Consider the following 27,086-nt stretch of genomic DNA (forward strand, 5'->3'; position numbering starts at 1 on the left):
ATGAGGATTCTTAGATATCTCCTGGTCTACCGAAGGTTCCTGCTCATTGTCCTCACCCCATTACTTTTACTTCCACTACCACTTATCATCAGAACCAAAGTAAGTGACCTGGTGCAAGAGGTAATTCTTTTACACTTGTATGTCAAGTGCATGTTTTCTGATTTCTTCAGAATGAATTCAGTGTGTTTGCGTTGTGGGATTTTCTTGGGGGTCAACATAGAGTTCTTTTTTAATAGAAAAGTATAGCAGAGAAGACTTTTAGTGTGAATCCCAGTGCTTATTGCATCAAGTCCTGAATATATTTTATTACTTATTTAGAAAATATTTTTCACATTCAATATTGGTATTTAAACATACAGATCACCCAGGAAGAAAGATTCAATTACCTTGTTATTTTATGACATACAAAGAAAAATTCTTATTTTTAAGGAAGGGAGATTTTGAAACAGAAGAGAATTTCTTATAGGGGGAAAAAAAAAGTGGTTTCATCTGGTGATCCATTTGGAAAACGGAAACATCAAAGAAAGTTGCATTTCTACCTTGGATTAGGATTATACAGAGAATAGGGAAAATGTACAATGACTTCGGTCCTCAAAGTGAAAGACAGTTCTAAGGTATTGCATATGTTCTACAGCAGAGCATGCATCAGATTCACAGAGCTCTACACTGGGACACTGTAAGGAATGTGATTTCTCTTTTCTTTCCTCTTCCTGTCTCCTGTAGCAAGCAATAAATGATAGATTATGCTTTTAAACCTAGGCACTCTAAAATAAAAAGTGGCAGATTTCTCATCTTTTCTCATACTCTCGTGACTTTTTTACCCCCTTATACTTCTCATTGTCTACCTTAAGATTCAGAAGAAATTTAGAATAAGTATTTTGAAAGCTGACAGGAGTGTTTTTATACATATGCAATATGCATGTGCATTTATAGATTCATAAATGATTATTTGTAAATAACTTTTATTACACAGTAAAAACAAGGATTTATATTGAATACTGCTGTTTCACATAAAAAATAAAGAGAATTTGCACCTTGCGATGAAACTAAATTTGTCCCTTGCAGAGAAAAAATGCTAATGCTATTACTGGTGGATAGGAGCCTTTTAGTTTCTGTCAAATCAAAACATTTATCAAAAGTCACTATTAATTCCCATGCAAATATTTTACCATAAGTTATGAAGTGACTGAGAGTAAAAAAAAAAAATTAATCCTGTATTCATAACTAGACTACTTTATATTACATTTGCCCTATAGAAGAGGCACTGTTTGCTCAAGGAAAATAAGTGTTTTCAGACCCAAATACAACACAAGGCAAAAATAGCCTTTAATTATGAATATCCTTTTGATTCTGTCAGCATCAACTGCAGGGTTGTAGTTAATTTTTTTGTGATTTCCTGAAAATCAGGCGTGCAGCAGCAGTGCTGACTAGTGTTCACAGATGCAGCAGATATGTTCCCCTGAAGGCTAAGGAGGAGTAAGACCTGCCTTACTCCCTCAGTGTCTAAGAGAACTAAATGGTAGCAATGGACATTTTAAGGTTGGTCTTTTGTGTCCCTTAAAATTTTCTAAATTAGAAAATTTAGATTTTTTTTAATTTTCTAAATTTTTGTTATCGTCTTTGCATACCTCAATGACAAATCTGTCTCAAGTGGTTATGAGTGCACATGAAAGCAAAGTGTTGTTTTCCTCCACAGCTGACCCAATTGGCTTCCTGAGCTGCAGTCTCTGACATTAGAAGTCAAAGTCTCATCCTTCTCTTTGGTCATTGCTGACCTGTTCCTCAGCTCTGAAAGGAGTAAAATACCTTTTGAGGGTTTCAGCTTTATTCTATGCATAAACAGCTGTTGCTAATGTCTCCCTACAAGTCAGAGTCTTTTCTGTACAGACTCCAGTATATTTTTATTGCATTCCCAATCCACCTGCCTCTTGGCTAAGAGTCAAAGGACAGGACTTCCCTGTGAGTGAGCTGCCAGCTCATGAAACTTCAATAGGACTGAGCATGAAGCATAGCCAGTAGAGATAAAATTTGCATAGTTGATAACAGTATAGTTTTCAAGGACTTCAGTGTATTTTTGGAATGTATATAACTTAGTTATATTTAACATAGCAAGATTTTTAAGGTAGCAAAAGGTACCATCATACCATAAATGTCCTTTTAGATTTCAGATTCTCCAAAGCAATTTGCAATTGCTGGAGCATCTACAATCAAACAAATAAAACCTTTAAACTTTCATCCAATGAAAACAGTATTTTTATTGACTTCTCTTGTAGAATAGACTGGATTGTTTCGACTGTGGCCTTCCCAATCCTTCCCTCTCCCTCCCACCAAAAAAAATTCAGAGTGATTGAAAATTAAGGAAAACTGCTGTCTGAACAGTAAAACTCAGTAAAAATATAGGAGAGAAAAAATTTGTGTAATGGTTAGGAAGAAGTTTTAAACATGATCTTAGGCAGTCTTTAAAGAGAACTGTGCTGGGATTTCTACTTCTAGTTTAGTACTGCTGTTAAATTCTTAGAACTTGATATTACAATCAAATTTAGACTTTCTGCACTACACACATTATCTAAATTCCATGTGTCATATAGTGCCACAGTCCACTCCACTGATCTACAATAGCACTTCTTTTGAATTAGTCTTTTATTTGTGATTAATGAAGAGCATTTTACAGAAAAATGCCTCCGCTGCTGTCAGCAGCAATGAAAACCTTTAAAACGATGCATTAGTCTGAAGTGAAATATGTCCCAGACTTCATATGATTTTATGTAAAATATCTTTGATAAACATTAGCTATTGTGTTCATTACAAAGTGGTTGATTCCAAGACTGTTTAAAGGATCAATAGGAAAAGCAAGTATATTTAGCAGGAATATTTGCCGATTGCTCTGTGCTTTTGAACTGCTTTAACACATCATGATGTTTGTTTCAGAGGCAATGGAATTCTTTCTGTGCTGATTCTTTTACATCTAAAGTTAGGAACCAGTTTAGCAAGAATTTGTTTAAATTGAAGTATTCACCAAGTAACGAAGTATATGTAATTTGGCAGTCAAGTAGCAAGTGAATCAGGACTGTAAAGGCTGCATTGCCTCTTTTTTTCTGTTCAGAGAGTTTAAGAAGTTTTGAAATATGAGCTTTTGTTTCTTTGTACATCATGGATTTAATTTGCCAAATATATCACAGAATCACAAAATGGTTAATGTTGGAAGGGAGCCCTAGAGATCATCCTCCCTTGCCCTCCCCGCCATCCTCCTAGGATCACCTCCCTTGACCTGCTGGCAACACTCCTCCTGATGCAGGCCAGGACCCCATTGGCCTTCTTGGCCACGAGGGCACACTGCTCACGCATGGGTAACTTGGTGTCAACCAGGACTCCCAGGTCCCTCTCCGTGGAGCTGCTTTCCAGCACGCCACCCTCAATCTGTGCTGATGCCTGGGGGTTATTTCTCCCCAGGCGCAGGACCCTGCACTTGTCCTTATTGAACCTCATGAGGTTCCTCTCTGCCCAACTCTCCAGCCTGTCCAGGTCCCTCTGGATGGCAGCACAGTCCTCTGGAGTGTCGACCACTCCCCTCAGCTTGGTACCATCCACAAACTTGCTCAGGGTGCACTCTGTGCACCCCGATCTATAATCTAATTTAATCTAATCTGTAGATTAGATTATGTATCTGTGTGTTTCAAGTCAGGTTGCTAAATTTCAATTACACAGAAGCAATTTACAAATAAAAACTTAAAGAGCCATTTTCTAGACTTAGGGATGTGTCAAAATACCCAACAATTTTCAAGGTTTATCACATACTGTTTTGTCTGATAGCAAGGGATAGAAATGAAGGGTCCAAGAAATTCCCTCTGCTTCCTAAATATAGCAAATGCAGGACAGCTTCATTTTTCTTTACTCAGAATAAATTCTGCTGACGTTCAATATTTCCTGTTGAAATTCCAAGTTGATATAAAGTTATATATTCTTTTACCTAGTGTTCTCTTAGTCACAGATGAGTATGATAATATATGAAAGTCCAGGTCAAATTCTTGTTTCTCAGTTAGACTGTACTTATACCACCTGTTACAGATCCAGTATGCCTCTCTGAACATTCAGAATCTGTTAGATTTTTAATGTGGTAGGATTCAGGTCAGTTGAACATTTTCTAGATTATACCTGAATTGGCCCTATCAGATAGTTTCATATAGACCATGTGTCTCAAATAATAAATATTAGATATGGTTCACTGACTTGGATCGGACAATGTCATTTTATAGTCAAAGATTCACAGTTTCATTGTATTAAGCTCCTTTCCTACTAAAACCCATTTCTTTTGCTGTTGAGTAACTTTATTCACTAGTGAGTGACATTACATTTTCTAAATCACTTTGTTCAAGTGCATAAATTGAAGCTATGCAAAACTGCTTTCTAGGATTCTTCAGCAAACTAGGTTCATTCAATCTCACTATAAACTACCTTTCAGGCCACATCTCACCAGAGTCTGATTTTGGTCACAGCTTGTTTCTATTGTTCCTTCTTCATCCTTCTCTGGTGTGTTCCTTATCAACATCCTGGTGGCTGGCAGCAGTGCTCCTTATCAGCATCCCATTCTACTGGCAAATTTGCAGTAAATTTTGTTTTCAGAATTCTGAATAGATGATACTCATTAAAATTGCAAAATTTTAATGTATTGCATTTTAAGTTTTACATTAAAATTGCAGAACTTAAAATACACTTTAGAACAACTGCATTTTTTGTCAGTCTTAGATTGTGCCAACTGTATTAGATGAAATATGTATGTGCCTTATTGACATTGTTGAGATAATTTCATTGACCATAGAAGAGCCAAATTTTGATCTGTTATTGCTTGCAATGTCTTTGAGACTTGTAAAAATTTGTTTGCAGGTGCAGAATCTTTGTTATTCATGATAATTCATGATCAGAGAATGCCCCAGAATGACCAGAACAATTAATTGTGCTTGAAAAAGCAGTTGTCCTTTTCTTTCATAAGCACTAGAGTTTAAATAATAATAGGTAATAGTAATTTTCCATTTTAAAGAAAAATAAAATACTTTAAAACTATTTACACAATGCCTTTCAAATTATAGGAGCATTATGACTAGTTCACAGTAAGTATGGTATAACTAGGTTCCTAGAGTCATATCAGGTGAAGAGAAACTCTATATTGACCTGAGTGGACTTCTTGCAGATATTTATATATATTTTTTTTTTCCTGGAGAATCCAGTCATGTCTGTATTTATGTCTTGTATATTCTAGGAAGCAGAATGTGCATACACGCTGTTTGTAGTTGCCATCTTTTGGCTCACAGAAGCTTTGCCCCTGGGTGTTTCAGCTTTGATCCCTGCCTTTATGTTCCCATTGTTTGGAATAATGTCATCTAAGCAGGTAACATTTTCTTCTTCTCAATTGTGTCATAGGTTTCAATGACAAATCACAAAATCTCCAGAGAACCACACAGCACTGAAACTTTATAGGTTAATTCAAGTATTTGCTGAGTATCAATCACAGCAGGCTGGTCTCAGGGTTGCTCACAAATTTTGTTCTGATTTAAGTTCTCTTTTTGCTGTATTGTAATTCAGGTTTTAGATGCCACTGAGTGGGAAAACATTAATCGTATATAAAGTATCCCTAGTGTTACTAAAACACAGTAAAGGGATCTTTAGTATGGCAGAATCTGCAAAATTCTGAGTAATCATTCCAAGTATCCACCTTAGAGAGATGACAACATCACAGACTATCCTATTTTAAATTTCTACAGTTAAAGTTGTTCTTTCATTCATTGGATAGATGACTAAATTAATGCAACCTCCCACCAAAAAAAAAAAAAAGGGTTATTGGAGATTTAGTTTATATATGAGGAATGACAGATGATCTTTGGTTATTTATATCATGAGCCTGATTTTTAATTAATTTTGAACTGTTAACTTTAGTCTATTTTCTCTTCCATCATTTGGGTTAAAGCAAGTTAATAATTCCCATTAAATTAACAGTCTAAATTTAGTCAAAAAGAATATTTCTACATATACAGTACAGTTATATATTTTCATTAAACTGCTAATAGCAAATACCAATATAAAGTCACTATTTAGTTAACAACAACCTTTTTGCTTTTATTTCAGGTCGCATCTGCTTACTTTAAAGACTTCCATTTGCTATTAATTGGAGTGATTTGTTTGGCAGCATCAATTGAAAAATGGAAGTTACACAAAAGAGTGGCTTTAAGAATGGTGATGCTGGTGGGTGTAAACCCTGCATGGTACGTGCTAAGCAATGTCTTGAAGGACAATAATACCTTTGGAAAGCTAGGAATACAAGAAATAATTGCCTCCTGTTTATTCTACAGTAATCAAGCCTTTCTTTGCTACTGAGAAAAAAAAGTGTGTGTGTGAAGAGATTTGACTGATCAGTAGGTGATACTTTGTTCGTTTGCTGAAATCCTGATTATAAGACAGAAAGCTGTCTGCAAGGATTCTGTTCATAATAAATGTCCTTATGAACAGAGAAGGTGACAAAACTGTGAATGTGAGGTTTCTATTCTTTAGCGATGGTTAGTCTATTAAATAACCAATGCCTACAGCTGAAAATCTATACCATGGTTGTTATTAATCTATATTTCAGCACTGTTTGCAAAATGCTGGACATGTACTAAGTATAGAAGAAGAAATCACAATACAAAGTGAGGGAAAGAAACAGTCAGAAAATATAAAGCATATGTATCTTATGTAGTGAAAACGCTTTCTTAACTGCCTTAGAAAGTTTACAAGAAAGTAGCTTCATCTGTCAGCACATCTGTAAGGCTTCAGACAAGATCTGGGTATGTCTGGGTTCCTAGAATACAAGATTCTTATGAGTTCTTTAGAAGTAAAAAGTGATGGGAACTAAAAAAATCAGAAAAATAAAAGCCTTAAGTCTAAAAAAAAAAAAAAAAAAGGCATCTTGGATGATCTAACTAATGACACCTTTTGGAAATACTGAATTTATTTCTATTTCTCAATGCTTCATCAGGCCTAAATTTAATTCCTTTTTTCTTGTGTTTTTTTCTCTACCTTTTTCCATAGCTTTTATCCTTCATTCTTTACAAAAATATCTTATATTCAACTGTCTTCCATTACTTTTAGCTGTATTTGTGAGCCATGCAGGTTTAGTTATTTCAGCTTTTCTTTCGTGATCAATCTTGAGTCCCTGCCACTTATCTGATTCTTGAAAGTGAGAACATAATTGAATGGTGCTAAGCTGAGCACTGCTGGGAAGCTAGCAGTGGAGGCAGAGATGCAGAAAACTGCAGCCAGCTGCTAAAGATGTGTAAAGCAGTCCCACAATTCTGAAACACAGAGGAGGCAGCATCACTCCCATCTCAGCTCTGACATATTTCTTGATTATGATAAGAGGTTGATAAGATCGTGATAAAATGATCTCTAAAGGAGAGGATCCTCCCACCTCTCAGCATCTGCTGCTCACTATGTGCATGCCCACTACAAACTGATGCAAAGTGTTAGTGGGCAGCTCCGTGATAGCAGGAACCCACAGGCAGCCTTTGCATGTTGGAACTACCTCCATCTCAAGGCAGAGATTTTCTCATTAGGAGATTTCTGAGGTAGAGGAATATCCAAAGCGGTGGAGATAGATAAAATAATTTCCAAAACATTTAAGCTACATGGTGTGAGGTTTGCAGGTATTTCATGGCAAGAGAATACACCTTTGCAACCCACAAAGCCTAGAATTAGTAATAAAGGATTTATTGTGTGTGATATAGCAAAGAGTGGTTGACTGTAATTGAAGTTACCCTGCAAGATTCCATGCAGAATATTTTTTTTTAATAGCACTGCAGGGAAAATAATCCAGGCTAAATAGGTTAAGTTTTAGTATTATATTTTTAATCAATTTTTGAGCCACCGATTAGAGGACACTGCAGAATTCTAAATGATCCCTTGAATGTCAACCTATCAAATGCTGGAAACCCATGATGAATAATTTTGAAATAGATGTTAACAAATGTATTCATTTGCTTCATTTACTTTATTATAATAAAGTAATACTTATTTACAATGTAGATATTTATATTCAGTGTACTTAGTCTGACCAACCTTTCCTACACTGAAATTTCTTCAGAAAATCCAATTCATCCTCAATTCTTAGCTGAGTATCTCATTCAAATATAAGTCAATTTTTTTGATGATTTTATTGATGACAATGTGCTTAATCAGGTGAAATATTTGTAGATTTGCAGTTAATTCCATCATAATGCAATTAGAAATGCACAAAGAAAAGACAGGCCATTAGGGTGCTGAATTTCTGTGTACCTATTGTGAAAAAAAAGTTTGAAATGGCATCATTAGGTGATAGTAAAAGTCAGCTAGTGGCTCCTCAAGTACAATACTTTTATACAAAAATATTGTCTTCATATGCTGACTAATCCTTACAGTTTGTGCAAGTATTACATCTAGCAGTTCACCAAAGAAAGAGCTTTGAAAATTGCACAAAAGACTTCTCAGAAAGTGAAATGTACTGTGGTCTCTTCCCTCAGTGCTGTTCTCTCTCTGCAGTGATGCATGCCAGGTGTTTAATGACAATATCAACATTTTGTGACAAGAAGTCAATACAAATACACTCATTTGCAAAATATTCTCATTTACAAATCCAATATGTGCATTATAAATAATGAACAATATTTCATTGATCAAAATTGATGTAATATTTTGTGGTAAACTTACCATAAATTGTGCCAACACCATGCTGAATCTTTATAATGGCCTTCACTTTCTTGTTTAATAGGAAATATGAAATTCACTGAAGCACAAATAACCTCCAATTCCATCTTGAGGCACTGGTTAAAAGCTAAGTTAAGTGCCACCTATTGAATTGTTAACATTTCTTCCTATAACACCTTCACTATTATCCAGAAGACTGACAGCCAAAGTGATGATGTCAAGAGTTTTGGGGTATCTTGCACAGAACAACAAGATTAGCTTTAGGCAATATAGCTATTTTAACTTTTCTTTGAATCTGTGACATGCTTGGTGATATTTCTCCAGTTGAAGATTGTTCAAAGACTATAAATAAGCATTATTGCTTCTCTTTCAATTTGTAATAATGTATTTGACCCTTAAAACTCTAAAAGATAATAATTTCTGTGTCTTTCATCAGATCATTTTAATTCACAAACTTTCTCCAAGGTCAATTACAGGCACTAAACATTTAGTGTTTCTTACATTATATCTTTCTGTTGTAAAAAAAAATCCATTTGGAATAAATGTGAGGAACAGTAATGGACTCTCTTTTTCTCCTTGTAGGCTTACTCTGGGTTTCATGGTTAGCTGTAGCTTCCTGTCTATGTGGCTCAGCAACACCTCTGCTGCCGCTATGGTGATGCCGATTGTAGAGGCAGTAGCTCAGCAGATCATCACGGCTGAATCAGAAGTAGATGCACTGGAGATGTCTTATTCCAATGGCTCCACCAACCCAGGACTGGAGCTTGATGGTAGGCATATGTTGCAGTTCATATATTCCCAGCATTCTGCAGCAAGGTAAAGACCACACGAAACAAGGTTGGCTGGAAGTGCCTCTACCATCGCGTATTTCATGGTGAGACCTCTCTTGGAAAATTGAATAGGTTCAGGATATGGCAGTTTTATGAGAGCGGGAAGAGGCTGACTTGTTCAGTCCAATAAAATTAAGCTGAAAGGAAATAAGACTGCAGGCTATAAATACACCAGAGGTTAAACATTAATGAGGGAACTTTTTAAGCTTTAGGTTATATTGGAAGAACAAATCAAGCTGAAAAAAACTCTACACAGTTGGACTCTAAATTAGGAAAAGGTGACCAATCCAAAGAATACTGAGATTCTGGGGCAGCAGGAATAGTGGAGGAGTAAGGCACAATGTAGCTGTTTTTAAGACTGACTATTAAAAATCTGTTAGTGAGATGACAGGAAGCAATTGAATAGATTAGGACATTATCATGGAAAAGTTTCTGTCTTGGAATCTAATCTCTTACCTGTCTTTCAACTGATGTGTTCCAGAAAATATTATAGAATGTGAAACCAGCGAATGGAAAGAGAAAGCAAAAGAAGCCAATGGGTAACAATTATTCATTTCTTAACATCTGTTGGAAGAATTCATCTAAATGAAATACCTCTTAATAAAGATCTTTATTCTTCCAGATATGAAAAAGGTATCAGTAATACTGTGTGCACAATAGAAAATGAAAATGAAAAGGAAAAAGAAAATGAAAATGAAAAGGTAATTTTCATTTTTTAATACATCTAACCTGTATTTTAGTTTTAACCTTTAGTTTTAACTCTTATATAACTCCTATTACAGCGCTACTAGCAATGAAAGTAGCTCACTGTAAGATGTATATGTCTTGTATATATTTGTGTACAATAATTTTGCTTATTTCATTAATATCTTTTTGCTTCAAATTTATTTCATGCAAATGAAACCTATTTCACCTGAGGGCAAACAGTGCATAGCAGGTTTTTCCAGAATCCGAAATATCTATAGACTGAATTTCTCTGGATTTTCTCAATGTTATACTGGAGCAGTAATGTCAGAGTAGGGAGGGAAGGGGAGAAAGGGAGTTCCTGTGTAAAGACTGAGAAAACTTAGGCAAAGGACTTCAGGGTTTGCCTCTCCTTTCTTTCCCTTCACAAGATTAATTGTAATAGCAAATCAAATCATACTGGTAATATTGACAGAAAATTGTTTAACTGTGAAATTCTGGGACACTCCTGAATTTTGTGCTTGATGAGTAGCCCTTCTTACATGTTAATCAGTGTATATTCTTACTGAGCAGAACCTACCACCTGCTGAAACAGGGAGAAAAAGCAGAGAGGACAAATACAATGGGATTTTCAAAGCGATGTGCTTATGTATTGCTTATTCTGCTACCATTGGAGGGTGGACCACACTCACAGGAACATCGACTAATTTGATTTTTGCTGAGCAGTTCAATACGTAAGAGATTATATTAAATTATTTGTATTCTCTTTTATCCAAAATGGTCTTTCTTGTGCTCTCACATGGTTCCTCTGAAATGCATAAGGAACCTTACCCGTTGATTTGACAGTATTTGATTCTATTACATTTTTTGTTGTTGTTGTTGTTGTTGTTGAAGACATACAATGAAATTGTACGGTTGTATTTGACTTCCAGTGGGAAAAGTTAGACATGATTATTTGAAATATGCAAAATGGTCGTTTATTTCTGGCATACTTTAGTTAGATCGTACAGCTTTACTCTTTGAGTAACTGCATAGTAGAAGGTGAGCCTATCTGAAGAAGAAGACATTACTTACCATGAATATGAAAAACATTATATGCCTTTAGAGGAGTGTTACTCATTGCTAAGTAGAGCAGGAGCTAAGTTCTGATTTCTCTTTAGTTCCAGAGTGGTTTTAATAGCATCACTTAATCTTCCAGATACTACCTGACAACTCCTTAAGCAATATTGATGATCAAATTTATTTGTGTTCGAGTATTTCTAAAGGGCTAGTATGATTTGTAAGTATGAGGAATATTATGTCAAACTGCTACCTGCATTTTGTAAAAACCAGCAGCACTGAAAGTTGAGCCCTTACAGGAAGAAATTCATCATAATTTAGATTTTAAAACAACATCATGGATAGTTCTAACTGAAGTATCTTTCTTCTTTTAAACTTAGTATTATTCTTTCTTTGGGGTCACCATCCACTTTCCTGAATACAAGTTGGAGGAGAAGAGTGAGTGCACTGCGAAGGATCAGTCTCAGCATTACTGAGAGGAGCTTTGTGGTTCCTTTTAACTATGCTAACTCATATTTTAAACTCTTCTGAGTTCTTATGATTTTCAGAATCAGAGAGGTGGCAAGACAGATTACAAGACTTTTTTTCCACATTAGCCCAACCTATTATGATTAATAAGAACTAATTTTAATGCTGTTTTTTAATAGTATTTATAGCAATTTTAATATAATATTTTCAAATTCTAAGATATATAAATGAATATTTGAATTTTATCTACATTACTTAACAGTCCTGAAATGCCTGTTTCATTTCTAACAGCCATTTAGAAATGGCTGTTAGAGTTTAGAAATGTTAATGGAAAGAAAAATAAAAGAGAGATTTGCTAGAAGGGAAGAGAGAAATATTTTTTGGTCTGTCATAAACTTCTATGTCAGACAGACAGGTCCACCTAGCAAAGAGTGTCTCTACTAGCACATGTACTTTCAGTATACTATGTTTGATGAATTGTTGAAATTGCTTTGATTTGAAAGACTGTATTCCGTGAAACACTTTGTTCTGAGGTTGCTAAAATATTCTTTAATATTCCTTTTTTTTTCCTATATCAAACTATTTTGAAATGAAAATTAGAAGAGTTCTTTCCAAAGCTTTTTGGGAAAAAAAAAAAAAAAAAAAAAAAAAAAAAAAAAACAGAGATCTTGCTGGCATTTTTTTTTCTTCTGAAAGTTTACTTATTGCCAAAAATATTTGCATTCAGATTTTTAAATAGAACAAAACAAAATACAATCCATTTACTCTTTGCCTACTATTTTGTCATGCAGGCAAAACAGGTTGGAAGACGATTTACTTATAGATTTTCTTCTACCCATATTCTATGAGTGGTCCAAATTTGGCTCCAACATGATGATGAAGAGTAGTGAAGTGGTTTTGTAGGCCAGCCTATGTTAAGAGAAGGTCTACAGATTACTACTCCAGCAGAGATAAAGAAATTATAGCAGAAATTCCCTGCTACTGGGACCAAAGAACTACATAGACCAGAATGAAATTATAATTTGTCCTTCTAAGGTTTAAAAAAGACCTTTTAAATTTTGTTGTAGTACCTTCAGTTCTTCTGCATTCTGTATGGAAAATGTTATGCTTTTGATGTTTAAGTACAGAACTTCCATCAGGCTTCGTATTTGGGTGCCCAAAAGAATTCAAAACTTCTCAATAAGAGCTCATTTCCTCACTTCCCTGAAGTCATTGGAAACTTGAAGAACAGGCTTGCAGCTCGTTTTTCAGTTTGTCTTAGATGTTAACAATCTCTTCAAGAATGCATGCACAAATTGTTCTTTTCTGCCTGGATGTTCACCTTCTACTATAGGAACATTGACAACACTTTGACCACTGTGCATATAATCCAATTTTGCACCCATCCACGGTTAATCTTGACAGAATCACTGAACCTAATCATTAATTTGAGAAGTCTCAACAGCCTAGCTGTGCAAATATTTTTAAGTGTTTTGCTTCCCTTCTCCATAGAAGTATTAAGTCTGCTTGTGTTCTGTTGGAGGTGGTAACTGACCTGTTAGCATGACTTGAGTAGGTGTGGTCTACTTTCATGCACGCTAAACATTGGATGGGGGGATAATTTGTCAAGACAACAGTATATACCTACCATATTCTTGGTTTACTGCTCATGAAAGGATAGTTGAAGTGTCACTGCAAGGTTCCAGATTCATCTTAGCTTCCTGGTTTTAACAAAACTGGTTTTAAGCTGGTTTTAACAAGCTGGAATTGGTTTACTCTCCCCTTCCTCCCTACTTTTCATTTGTCACATAGAGAGGAAGGCAGCACCCTCCTCTTTCACCTTGGAGGCTGAGAGTATCTGGGAGCCCTCAGCTTGTTGTTGAGTTAGGACATATTTTAGCTGTGTTTCACAGGCTAAAAGAAAACAGTGGAAATGTTGACGCAATACTAAGACAGCTAAGCCCTAGCAGTGACAACAAACTTCCATACAGACTCCTTTTTAGCACAGAACTATTGTCGATCCTCTCAGAGTCATTCTGCTCAGGCACATTTTACTGTACGCAAAGAGAGACTGCAAGCATTATATATGCAGCTGGGGGGTGGTGAGGGGGAATGTGTAGACTTACACATCCAGAAGACACTAGAAGGCTAACCATCAGTTTGTTTGCCATCTCCATAAAGATTCCCACAAGCCTTTACTGGTCAGTGAGGATGAGGAAGGTTGGCTCTCGCTGCTCCCTGGATCAGCTTATCAGTGGACTCTTCTTCTAATTCTAATTCTAATTCTAATTCTAATTCTAATTCTAATTCTAATTCTAATTCTAATTCTAATTCTAATTCCCTTCCCTTCCCTTGTAAGACTGTATACCTTTTGTACTGACTTTCTTCTTGGATCCCTGAGGCTGCTATCAATCAGCAATCTAACCTCCTCAATTTTACTTTTCTTACCTTGCGTAGCTCTGCTGTATGGACTTTCTCACAGTTCTTTCCCATGGCTAAACAGACTCTTCAGTAAGATGATGTCACTGCCCTAATGAGTGGGCCTTTGCACCTGGGGAGTGGAGGAAGCTCTAGCATGGGATAGTAGGAAAGGCCCCAAGGGAGCTACAGGGAGCGAAAGAGTACCAGCCAGCAGGACATAGTGGTAGTGGTATGTTCCTACATATGAGGAAGGGAAAGTCCCGCTTGGGCGGGCAACCTTGGCTTCTCCAGCTGGGATTATGGACAAGTTCTTTGGTTGTGTGAATGCTATACTGCTAACTGAGTCTCATCTTCCAACATGAAGAATCAAATTTGGCCATTTTTCACTTGAGAAATTTTCTAACTGTTGCAAAATGAATAATTTTATCTGGAACTTTTTTATAAACAAAGTTCTGCTGGTGTTCACAGTATGTTCCTGGAAAGTTTCTTGTTAGTGGCACTGATTCACTAATTCAGAGATTTGTTACAGTCAGTCACACTTACATATCTACCACAAAACAGATCTATAAAAAAGCTAGTTCACTGTTTATTTCGATGCATCTTTGCCCCAGAAAAGATGTATAGTAGATAATCCAGCTATAGAAGCCATATAATCTTTCAGCACAATGCAATGGATCATTTCTTAGTCATTTAAACTGACCACTCCATCTATATAGGAAAACATGCTATGGAATTAGGATTAGGAAATATTAATATTAAAGGTTAAGAGAAATAATCATATGCATATATATTCAACCCTACACTATCTTACTGTGAAACCTGACCATCCTTCTGCTAACAGAATTAACTTCAAGTAATTTGTTGTTTTGTAAAAATTTATTTTACATACTTTACCAAGTTGACAAAATACTAAATCGGTAAACTGCGTCATTTCTATGCTGAAGTCAGATTTTTTTTCTATCTTGGAATTCGTACTTTCAAAAATGATGTGGTTAATCATGTAATAACAGCTAAATAGCCACATAATCAGTAAATTATATGTAATAGCATAATGTCTTTTCCTGTTTTACTTTCACTGTCTCATTACTATGCACAGTTGCAATTAGATAATCCACCTCAAAATGTGGGTAAGCATTTTGGTTCAGTCCCAGATGGCACTTTAATTGCAATATATATAAATAATATAATAAATATAGATCATTCCTATAATTTGCGCAGCATTTGAGATAACATTTGTAATCAACATTTATTGCCTCAGATTTTGTGTGGATATCACAATTCTTTTTCTTTTAGCAAGGCTTGAACTACAAGATAAATAAATAAATAAATAAAATTGGAAATAGTCATTATAGCCTCTGCACTGTCATTTTCATTCCATTCGCTTTTTTTTTTTTTTTTCACTGAGAAGGCTCTTCTTAAAGGCTAGAATGTTCTCATATTTAGCATTAAAAGCTCTCAGGAAAGATAGAAGGTCTCAAAGGAAGAAGAAAATCTATTCATAAAATAAATTGTAAAACTAAAGACAGTATTCATTTATGTATCCTTTTTGGTTACTTGGTACCTATCTCATTCAATAGTAAACCAATGTATTTCAGAAAATCTAAGTACCTTTCTCCTTTCCTTAAATATATGTGGCAGGAACAGCTCTGGGTGAATAGCTCGCATCTGTAGATGGTAGATGAAGTCAGCCTCAAAGAGACAGTATGTCTTGAGAGACAATCCAGCTGACAAATGAATTTGTCTGATTTTGTTCATTTGTTTGCTTGTGGAAATTAGTAATAATTTTGCTTTTAATGAGGTTTTAATCCATTAGAAAACTTATGCAATGAATACAGCATTTTCTCTACTGTCATTTTCTACTTCAAAGATTTTTGGAACCTATCTATTCAAATATGTTTTCCTGTGCTAGTCTCCTTTCCAAGAAATGCTTTTCTTCAACTCTTTCTTTGTAGTCATAGTGGGACTGTGTGACCCTTCTGCATCTCCTCAGCTCAGGTTAGAGAATCTGGTGCCAGGTTCCTTCAGGCTCAAATAGTCAGAACATATCTGGAGAGATGGCTGCTTTAGTCAGGATGATTAGGAACAAGAGGGGAGGGTGAGGAAGTGGACACAAGAAGCAACCTCATGTTGAAGGCAGCTGCCAACCAAAAGTGCTCTGAACATCTCTGCTGCAGCAGGGTTTTCTTGCACTTCTAACAGGATTTCATTCCTTTCCAAAGCTTAACATTTCCCCCCCCCCCTTTTATTCAGACGTTACCCAGATTGCCAGTGCATCAATTTTGGATCCTGGTTTGTCCTTTCCATCCCCATCACAGTCATTATTCTGCTGCTCTCCTGGATCTGGCTCCAGTGGCTCTTCCTTGGATTTGAGTAAGTAAATGTTGGAAACAATAAAATTGAAGACTGATGATATTAAAAATACATTGTACAGGCAGTAAATGTTGTATTTAAATCTGACATGCTCAATAAGAACCTAGTGCAGAAATGGTGATTTTGCATCCTTGAACAGTACAACTGAGTCTCTGAATGGGCAGGAGTCCTATTAAATAAGGATCCTTGACTGCTCAGACCAATGTGGAAAACTCACATCAAAAATGGTGATATGCATTCCTGTATACACACCATCATTAAACAGTGCATATGTGCAAGATGGAAGAATATTAAATTATATGCTTCATGATCCAACTCTTCAAAAGACTAAAAATAATCAGGAGGATGTTCTTCATTATAGTCAGGGTTTGTTCTAAGGAACTGAACAGTATCCTTATTATCAACTAGATAACTACATTTATAAACATAAAAAAATGTCCATTTTTCCAAAATGTATATGCTTTTATTTTCTCCTTGCAGTTTGTGTTTTTAATATTTTTGGAGAGAAAAACAGTTCTTTCAATCTGATTCTCCAAATCTTTTCTCTTAATACATTCATTAACCTCTGCTGGGATGGAATTTCCACAATCAGATGACTACTTCAGGTGTAAGAAATGAAGCAGACTTTTTACTCTTAAGCAGACTGAGGAGCATCCTAGGCTCATCACATATATTTGAATATTTATCATTTCATTTCTGTTATTTGTTTTGATAGCATTCTTTTGAACATTATGTTACAGTCATATCCAAGAATGATAATCCAGTTTGAAACAGAGAGGTGCTGATCACTATGCAGGCTACTAATGCAATACAAACTTCCTCATTATAAAACAAAGTAGAACAAAGTCATCAAAGACTTTCATTAAATAGACAGGTTATGAATATGATTGTTTCAATTAACTCCTATGATTAAAACTTCATCTTTCCTTGACAAATAAGCCAGTCAGTGACAGGGCGCATTTTGTTGCCGCCTCTGTCTCATGCTTTCCCACTGAGGTTTGTCAGTTAATTCCAATCTGTTCAGTCTAGTGTGTGATAATTAAACTGGAGGTACTGCATTGTAAAGTGAAGTGCTATTCTTAACTGGAAAGGTTGGGACTTTTTTTTCTTGTGTATATGCTCTTAATTCATCTTTCATTTTTGCTGGTTTATGTAACAGTTTCAAAAGTATGTTCAAGTGTGGCAAGGAAAAATCAGCTAGAGAAAAGGCCTCAGCACGGGTGATTCAGGAAGAATACAACAAACTTGGACCAATAAGGTATGTCAAATGGTAAATCAGTAAATGAGGGCAAAGCTGCTCTAAGAAAATCTAAGTGTGAATTCAGTAAAATGTAACCCATTATGTTTCTGCCACAGCTACCCAGAAATTGTTACACTTGTCCTATTCATTCTGATGACTCTGCTGTGGTTTACCAGAGATCCTGGCTTCATCCCTGGATGGTCTTCACTTTTTCCAAAGTAAGTCTTTTTGATATCTTTACTTTACTTTACTTTACTTTACTTTACTTTACTTTACTTTACTTTACTTTACTTTACTTTACTTTACTTTACTTTACTTTATTTTTCCAAAGTAATCTTTTTGATATACCAACAAGAACTATACCATGTCTTAACTGAATATCTGCTTTTCTGATGGAAAACAAAAAACAAATACTTTAAATACTTTGGAAAGATTCCAGGCTGAAACTGTTGAAAACCTGTATAGTGTATTCAGGCAGAATAGGTACAGCTTCATCAATTTCATCAATATTTGCACAGTATTCAAAATGGCTAAACAGACAGAGTACTGCCTAAAATGAATTATACTATTATTTTTAGACTTAGATCAGTAACAGAGGTTGCATAATGTCTGATGTTACAATTTATCTGTAAAATTTGCAATTTGAAGGATAAGATCTTTAGTCAGCTTTTTTTAATCTACTGTCCTTACTGATATCCGTGCTTCTATTCATACAGGCCAAGTTTCTTCTGCTTTGACAGCTTTAATTACTGCTATAAATTATTATCTCTTCATAGATAACTATCTCAAGTTCATAGATAAACTAACCAACACAAACACAGACCTGCAGAACTATTGAATTTTCTTTTCCTTATGCTTCATCTTGACTATACAGTCCCTTTTGCAGGATAACCTAGCCTTTTTTTCTTAGGAAATCCCTCAGTAGAGGGAAGAATTTATAATACAGTGATTTCTGCAATCTCTCATATTCTCTTACTGTAGTCATTGCAGTTTGGTTCCTTTATTCCGTGATAAAAGTTTGACTTTTGTTCTAGAGTATCATGAAATAACTGCTGTTTAGAGGCTCTTCTGTACTTAACATGTAATTCAATAAGTCATAAGCTGGTCTAAGATGATGCATTTCTCCATCTCTATTTTGGAGGCCGTGTGTACACGCACTCATCATCCCTCCTCACTTTAAATATGGTCCCACCATTATGTGCACATACATACAAACACATGCATGCACCAAGTCAAGTGCTCCCCCACTGTATCCAGTAGAGGGTGGTATAAGGAATAGTTTAGACCTTTAAAAATGTGAAGCACAGAGCTGAATTCTTTCATGTGGAAGCAGCATTAAAAAGCATAAAACCCTAAGATTGTCTTAACATGTTTTAATGGTTTAAGGAAGTAGCCAAAAATAACAAAAGAATATTTTCCATCATAACTGTAACAGAAGGGCTGATGATCATTGTCTCATCTGAAAAATTCTATGCTTAAAGAAGGGTCTTCGGAGTGTTAACCTAATCAAGCAATCAGCAAGCTAAGCAATCAGGCTGCTTCATGTCCTTTCTCTCTCGTACCAATATTCAGTTCTCATCAAATATCATTTAACTGACACTAAAAACAAGCATTGTAAACGGCCTTTTAAATTTGAGGACGCTTATGACCAAGAAGTGATTTCAGTCCAGGCATTTTCCTATCTGAAGTTTTTATTTATTGCTTGTCTGAGGATTTTGTTCACTGGGAGTAAAAAGTAGAATATTCTCATACTAGCTGGTAGTCACAGGTTCTGCATGGGGACGTTCCTTTGTGGATGCTCTAATGCTTGCTTGGAAGAGATGCAAACATCGACCGCGGCACATGAAGCTGAATCTTATTATAGTTTGTATGAGATAACCTGAAGAGAAACAAAGCCTGTGTTCTTCAACAAAAGCATTCCCAGAATAAGGAAAGCCCATACCAGCAACGAGGCACAGAGCATGAGCTCATTTTGCTCACGCAAGGCCACAGCTGTTAATGACAACAGAGCAGCAGAGGTGAGCAGGAGAGCAGAGGACAGTGCTGCTGTGCTGGCCAGCCCTGCCCTCCTCTCCAGCACGACAGTATCCTGGATGCCTGGATCCCTGTGGCTAATCCAACTAAGCCAGAAAACTCTGATGGCAGAGGCTTATGCCCAAAGGTCCAATGGGAAGAAATATACCTCAAAGAAATGTGTTTCTCTCAATTCTGGCACTGCATTCAAGATTCAACAGGCTTATAGTGCTGTGTTACTGTAGCTCTTGTGTTGATGAACTGTTCAGTGGAATATGTTATTTGGGATTGGTTAAAGTGTATCAGTATGTGCACATTTGCCTGTGCAAGATGCCTGCTTTATAAGCTTAAGTTTATATTACACAAAGCAAATGCAAGGAAATGTTCTCTGTACTTTGATTTAAGATGGAATCTGTCACCTGTACAGTGAGCTTTGCCCTCACTATAAAATCTTCCATTAAACTGGAGGAAAAAACTGCAAAGTTAGAATCATAAGCAACCTGAAGAAGACCCTTCTGGCCCACCCCTGGGCCAGTGGGTAGATTTTTAAAGGAATGAATCCTTTGAAGTAGGATTCACACCAACTTTACGTTCTTAAACTGCATGACATGCCTGTCAGCAAGTTTATCCTAGCATACTGACCATTACAGGAAGCTACACTGTTCTAAAAGTTGAGCTATATATATATTTATATATATATATATATATTTTTTTTTTCTTAGATCATGAGTTCCCAGAAAGCATCTGGGCTTACTTCAAGATATTAAAATATAGGTTTTGGGTATTTTGGAAGCAATGGAAAAATTAACCGCTTTCCTTGATAGCTTGCTCCAACGGATAATCATTTCTCTTACCAAAATAAAACAGAGAAATTTGCACCTTTTTTTTCTTTCTGAATATATTTCTTCCAGCCATCTGTTTTGTCTTTCTCTGCTAGGTTAAAAACTTTTCTGTAATAGGTGCTTTAAGGATGTAGTTATCTGATATATCCCATTTTAACTTTTGACAAGCTAAATGGAATGCTTGAAGTTTTGCTTGAAGAAAGGAATTCTTACTACTCTTAGCCCACATGCTTATTGATAGTCTGCATGTGTACAAGTTACTGCAGACTTAATTAAAACATAGACAAAATCCTTTGTGATCCCAGCAGAAATATTTGTATTAATTTTTACCAAGAAAACTCTGTTTACTTATCAAAGACTAGTCTTTTGCTGTTTTGCCCTGAGTCCCTCCTATCTGCCAGTAGAGGCAGATGCTGAATGTTCTCTATAATCAGAGTGTGTAACACTGCTGAGAAGTGCAAAAATGCCTGTTTCCTTCTCATGTGCTGACAGTGCAAGACCACATATCCTTCCTAGCACAGCAGTTCCTGTCCCTGTCCTGGCTTGATTCCAGGCTGTACTTGCTGCAGGATACCAGCTTCAATTAAGATGAGTTTCAAGCTGGCTTTTGGCCAGGGCTTTATGAACTTAAGGAACAGAGAGTTTGTGCTGGGTCTCCAGATGATTAGAGCTGACGTATGCAAGGTGGACTTTCTTCACTTTTGTCAGATTACAGCCTGAGTATGGGTCTCAGCATATTATTCTGATTTCCTGTATGGCTTGTCCCTTCTGTATAGCTAATACAAGGTCACTGTGCATTTTTGGAACATGTGCAACTGCAATATTGAAGGGTGGATGCAAAGCAGGAATGTGAATGGAATTGGTCATATTAATTTGCCCATGATCCCACTTTCTACAGTGCTTTTATTTCAAGTCATTGTGAGTCTTCCTTAAATGACAGCCTCTTTTTTTTGCCTCCTTATAGGATAATCAGATTTGTAGTATTACAAGCAGGTAGATATTGCATATCTAATTGCATTATAGCTTGGGTAAATGGATTTGAAAAATGTTCATCTCAAAATTCAATAATATTTGAAAAGCTTCTGTCTGGAATAGTGCCACATGTGTCTCCATAACAGTATGACAAATGGTAGGCTGTTGTGTGTTTTTCTTAAACTATTATTCCACTTCAAGAACTGTTATCTTTTAAGTCTCTTTGTGTGTACATGTGCTGTATAAATATGCACATATATCTATATTAATGGTGGTAACAATAGTGATATGTTATCACTATAGATATAGACATAGTGTTGTCTCCCAAATGAATTTTCCAAAAATAGTGCTCTGCACTCATGAGTCAGGAATACTGATTATACTTAAGCAATAATTAATCTATACAGGGAGAAGAGCAGCTGCCTTCCAGATAGCAGTGCCATCAGATGTTTCTTTATAATCCAAGTCCTGGCTTCCTGCAAAATATCCCTCAGGTCACAGCACAGTGCAGGACAGGAAGCTAGATGAAGGCTTTAGCTACTCTTCAGCTATGATGCACTCACCCTAAAGCTGACATATAGGCAGACCCTCCCCACCTAGGGAAGCGATTACAAAATAATTTGTTTTAAAAAATGTCCTTTGTGCTAACAGACAATACAAGAGGTGAAATACATTACAGGGCCTTTAACCCTGTTAAAGGTTCATTCCTGACAATGCCAGATAACATTTTGCTGTTTGTGGTGTTAATGTGATATGCATATTAGGGTGTTTTGAGTCTCATCACCTAACTCCATTGTTAAATCAAAGGGCTTAATGGGATTATACATTCATAGTGTTTAACTGAGAGCTGATATTCCCTCTCAGAGGAAAGCCTTGCATTAGCATAAAATCTTAAGCCACATATCTGCTGGGAAGTTATACTTGCACCTACTGTTGCTACGTATAGAGATACAAGCGTGTGTGAGGCTGAGAGGACAAATTGTTATAGGAAAAAGAAGAATTTACAGAAAATATAACAAGAAATTAATAATGAAGTACAGTTTTAACACTTTTTTTAACCTTCTTCATCACAATTCTTATTCTTCTTAGTTACCTCATGACTAATGTAAGACCACCTAATAGCATCTAAGAGCATTCAGAAATATGAGATAATATGATAAAACAGCCTTAGAGCTCAGCTTTGCCCATTTCCAGATCTCGGTGATATTCTGTGCAAATTAGTAGGGAATTGAATGGTCTTAAGAAACATACTGGTACAAGCAGTTCTAAGGTACCAGAAATGTTCACAACAATTTCAGCCCTCATGCCTGTGACCTGCACAGGGACAGCCATAGGAAGCTGATAATGAAGCTCCAGTCTTCCCTTTGCTGTAGGGGCATCACTTTCTGTGGGTAGGCAAAGTGGATATACTATTGGACTGGATATACTACAGGGCATATAAAGTTATTAAATTCACCATTGAGCTGATGAATATGACTAACTTTTGTCTGAGAATTAGTTGTTTAAACATGATTAGTTCCTAAACATTTCCATCCCCCAATCATTTTTTTGTGATAAGATATACTTTTCATATTACATTTTTATGCTTTCTTTTCTTGTGTTATTCTTGTCAACTTCTCTCTAGGTATAAAGGCTTTGCTACGGATTCAACAACTGCCTTAGTGATTGGTCTTCTCTTCTTTATTATTCCAACAAAACCGTTGTCTAGGACTTCAAATGGAGAAAACAGTTGAGTATATTTTGATGTAGATTTTAGTACAATAAGTTATTTAAGAATGAACCATAAATATTATTCAATGTGTCTGTTAGAATACTATTGTTTAATATTAAAGACCAGCAAGTTTTTAAGTCAAATGAAAACATGGGTGATTGATAGAAGTACTTTACAGAGTCTAAATTAAACATTCATCCACATTGCCAGAAACCTGAATACAAGTTTGCTTAAAAGTTTCTGGCAATATGAAATTCAAATAAGCTATGGAGTAAAAAGAAAAAAAAAGAAAGAAAAAAATATTTGTTTCATTTCAGTATCCAGAATAAGTAAAGACTATACTGTAAAAATAGACAATCCAAGAAAAGTTCAGTAAATAAGATTATTAAAATTCATGGAACCAGATTTTTCTCCATTGTATTGATAGAAAAGATCTGAATTTGAACAACACTGAATATTACTTTCTATATTACATGATACTACACTTTTGTATATATCTTATACTTGAACTGCTTTGACTTTACCTAACTGACAGGATAAAGGGTCTTCAAAGGGCTGTGAAAGTTTCTTCATTCTTTAAGGTTTAGGTGCTCTAATGAAGCAATACCAAGGATGGGATCCATCTTACCTTTTTCTTGGATGCTTACAATGTATCTGTCACAACAAAACCCATCCCCAGGTAGCTTTATTTCAGTGCAATGACATTCAAAGCAAACGATTTGTACCTTAACAGGAATATCTAAAATAGGCCCAAATAATCACTTCCCAAACATTTCCAGTTTTCTCTACAAATATGAAAGGAAATCTAGTTGATAGTTCATATGTAGATGTTTTAAGTCAACTGAGATGAATTCTGCTCACTATACCTTTTTTTTTTTTTTTTTTCTTACTCTCTAGTCTGGATTTACTACATTCTACAGGATAATCTTATTGGACTATAAAGCATGCCTGGCCTAGAAATAAATGGCAATGCTTTTGCAATAGAAGCATGCTAAGAGCTAGTGCTGTTTTGGAAAATTCTATGTACAACATATTAAAATCAATGGAAACAACTTTTCTGTTGCTTTTAGCAGGCTTTAGAATGGATTACATGGGACAGGGTTGGGTTTGCTTATCTACTATTGCGTATTTAAGGTAACCTGCACAATTCAACATGAAAAATGAATCTATTATTCATTTTTTATTATTTTTTCCTCTTAAAATGGAATTTTCTTTGATCAAAGTATGCTGTAGGACTGACCTCTTTACGCATTCAACTCTGCTACTGAAATCAGTGAAAACAGGGGGTTCCCAGGGAGTGAAATATCAGGACTTAACTGAGTCTATTTGAAAAAGAATTTGCTCAGCAATCTGTCTAAATAAAGCAAATGTATTGAATAAATCAGTCATATTGATATTCTATAGCTATCTCCCACATAAAAAAGGAGGGGAGAGGGACCGATGCTCCACTGGTGGAAACTGCAATAGCTCTACAGACTGCAAGCTGTGACAATTTTTGCTAGATAAGGATCTGTCCCAGGAAGTGCAGGTTGTTCATGTCAACGACTTTATTCGTGTTATAATGATGAGATTTCCAAAGTATTTCCTGAGAGAGATTATTTCAAGATGTTCTTCAATCTGTTTCCTAAATGTTTGTGGGTTTTTTTTTTTCCTCTAGCTGGTTTTGGTTACACTCCACTGATTACTTGGAAGGAATTTCAGTCATGCATGCCCTGGGAAATAGCTTTTCTCGTTGGTGGCGGGTTTGCACTGGCAGAAGGCTGTGAGGTAATGCAATTTATAGAAGATATTGATCAATTAGCATGACCCACACGAGGAACAATTCTGACATGCATTGAATTCAAGGTTATTCTCTTATTTTAACACATAATTTTGGAACAATATTGCATGTGATAACTATGAGGAATATTCAAGAAATTCAGAAAGGAGAATTGAAAGGAAAAGAGTTTCTCTGTCTTCAAAGACTGCACAGTGATGATTAATGTTTGTTATTTGTTTTAATCTAAGCATAATGGTGTTGGGAGTTATACAGACATACCTTTTCCAAAGATGTATTATTAATGTCCAATGTCCCTGAGATAACTGAGATATGTCCAATGTCCCTGAGATAATAATGCTGATCTGTGTTGGCTACTCAGGTTAATCAAGCAGGATTTGCCTCACACTCTGCTTGTGTACCTTGAGGTATGCAGATTAAAATTTTTTGAGGATGCCTCCTTAAAATTCTCTAAGGAATAAATGTAAATATACAGAACAGTGTTGGCATGGGCTCCTAAAGGACAAGGGTGCAATTAGAACAATGCACTTAAAGTATGTAGAAGGAACACGGGAAATATTTCATGTCTAGTTTTTTTCTTTTGTATAAATCCTTCACAATTAACATTGTAAATTCCTGTTGTATACCATTTATTAAATTTTATTTTTAGTAATTTACCTAACATATTCATGTTGTCACATTCTTTATGCAGGTTTCAAATCTGTCTGCCTGGGTAGGAAGTAAATTAACCCCTCTAGGATCATTACCCTTGTGGTTGATTATCCTGATATCATGCATTATTGTCACTTCAGTAACAGAAGTGGCTAGCAATGCAGCTACCATCACAATATTTTTGCCTATACTATCTCCTTTGGTAAGTATGATGGAAGCTTCTTATAAGCAGAATGTGCTCTACCATCATTGTTGTAATAAAGCTGGTCAAAGAGGCAGATTTATTTTAGTCTTCATAAAGTAGTTTATGCAACAGTGCTGTGTTGGGCACTAGCGAGCTGGTTGTCTGAGGGGGTTCATTCAGGAGACACTGAAAATTCTGTAAAGTATCTCAGTGTTTCATCAGGACCATATTTCTGACAAAAATATCCAATCACAATCTTCCATCTAACACCAAAGAGAAAAGAGGGTTAGTAGAAGGGCTTTATGTGTACTTCTCATTTCTTATCTTCTTTGCTCAGTCCTGTCCTCTCTTCTTTACCAAAACAGTCAGTTCTTTTTTTTTTCTTCTATACTTGCTATGGTCATCTTCTGGTCCATAGCCTCTCCATATACTATACAAAAAATCAACCCTAAAATCTTTCTCATAGTGTTTTATTTTTAATGCTTGCCTTGTGTCTTTTATTTTGCAAATTTGCCTAATATCAGACAGAAATTAGCTGTGAATTTAAAGTTCAGTAGCTATTCTTTATTAGAAACGCTATTGCTCCTTTGATATAATTTTAAATAGGAGCTATTGGAAAAAGTTGTTAGTGTTATTTAAAGTTCTGGTTTCAGTTCACAGTTCATTTGTGTTAATTTAATAAGTTTATATTTGATGTATTTCATCTGGCAAATGTCTCCCATGGCAGCTGTTCTTTCTGTTTTATTTTACTTTCTGGCAGGCTGAAGCCATTCATGTGAACCCACTTTTTATTTTGATACCTGCAACCCTGTGCACCTCCTTTGCATTCCTGCTTCCAGTATCAAACCCATCCAATGCCATTGTATTTTCATATGGTCATTTATCTGTTATGGATATGGTGAGTTTTATGCAAAATTCCCTCAAGTACTCTGACAATCACTTGGGAACATGAATGTCTAATTTTTACTATTTTTAGCAACTTTTTTTTTTCACAGTCTTGACATTGTCTCTGATTTGCTTTTTCCCTTTCTTTAGGTGAAAGCAGGTTTGGGCATTAACATCATCAGTGTTGCCGTAGTTATGCTTGGAATTATGACGTGGATGGTGCCTCTGTTTGATCTCTATACTTATCCAAGTTGGGCACCAATCATTTCTTCGACAAACAACACCGGACTTTAA

General features: G+C 35.7%; 1 protein-coding gene across 1 annotated transcript; it reads left to right on the forward strand.

The window, feature by feature from the left end:
* Window positions 1-27,086, forward strand: SLC13A1 (solute carrier family 13 member 1). The gene is made up of 15 exons (XM_026051678.1): window positions 1-99; window positions 5,255-5,383; window positions 6,118-6,254; window positions 9,289-9,476; window positions 10,018-10,075; window positions 10,159-10,237; window positions 10,791-10,954; window positions 16,398-16,517; window positions 17,677-17,775; window positions 17,874-17,975; window positions 23,209-23,312; window positions 24,953-25,062; window positions 25,764-25,925; window positions 26,668-26,805; window positions 26,943-27,086. The coding sequence occupies exons 1-15, from the start codon at window positions 1-3 to the stop codon at window positions 27,084-27,086; spliced, it is 1,833 nt and encodes a 610-aa protein (XP_025907463.1).

The sequence above is a fragment of the Nothoprocta perdicaria genome, unplaced genomic scaffold (genome assembly GCF_003342845.1).
Source record: "Nothoprocta perdicaria isolate Ctin4 unplaced genomic scaffold, notPer1 scaffold_79, whole genome shotgun sequence".
Classification (NCBI taxonomy): Eukaryota; Metazoa; Chordata; class Aves; order Tinamiformes; family Tinamidae; genus Nothoprocta; species Nothoprocta perdicaria.

Coding starts and splice junctions, on each gene's coding strand:
- SLC13A1 (XM_026051678.1), top strand. CDS start 1: ATGAGGATTCTTAGATATCTCCTGGTCTACCGAAGGTTCCTGCTCATT. Junction 100..5,254: donor CACTTATCATCAGAACCAAA/GTAAGTGACCTG, acceptor TGTATATTCTAG/GAAGCAGAATGTGCATACAC. Junction 10,955..16,397: donor TTTGCTGAGCAGTTCAATAC/GTAAGAGATTAT, acceptor CCTTTTATTCAG/ACGTTACCCAGATTGCCAGT.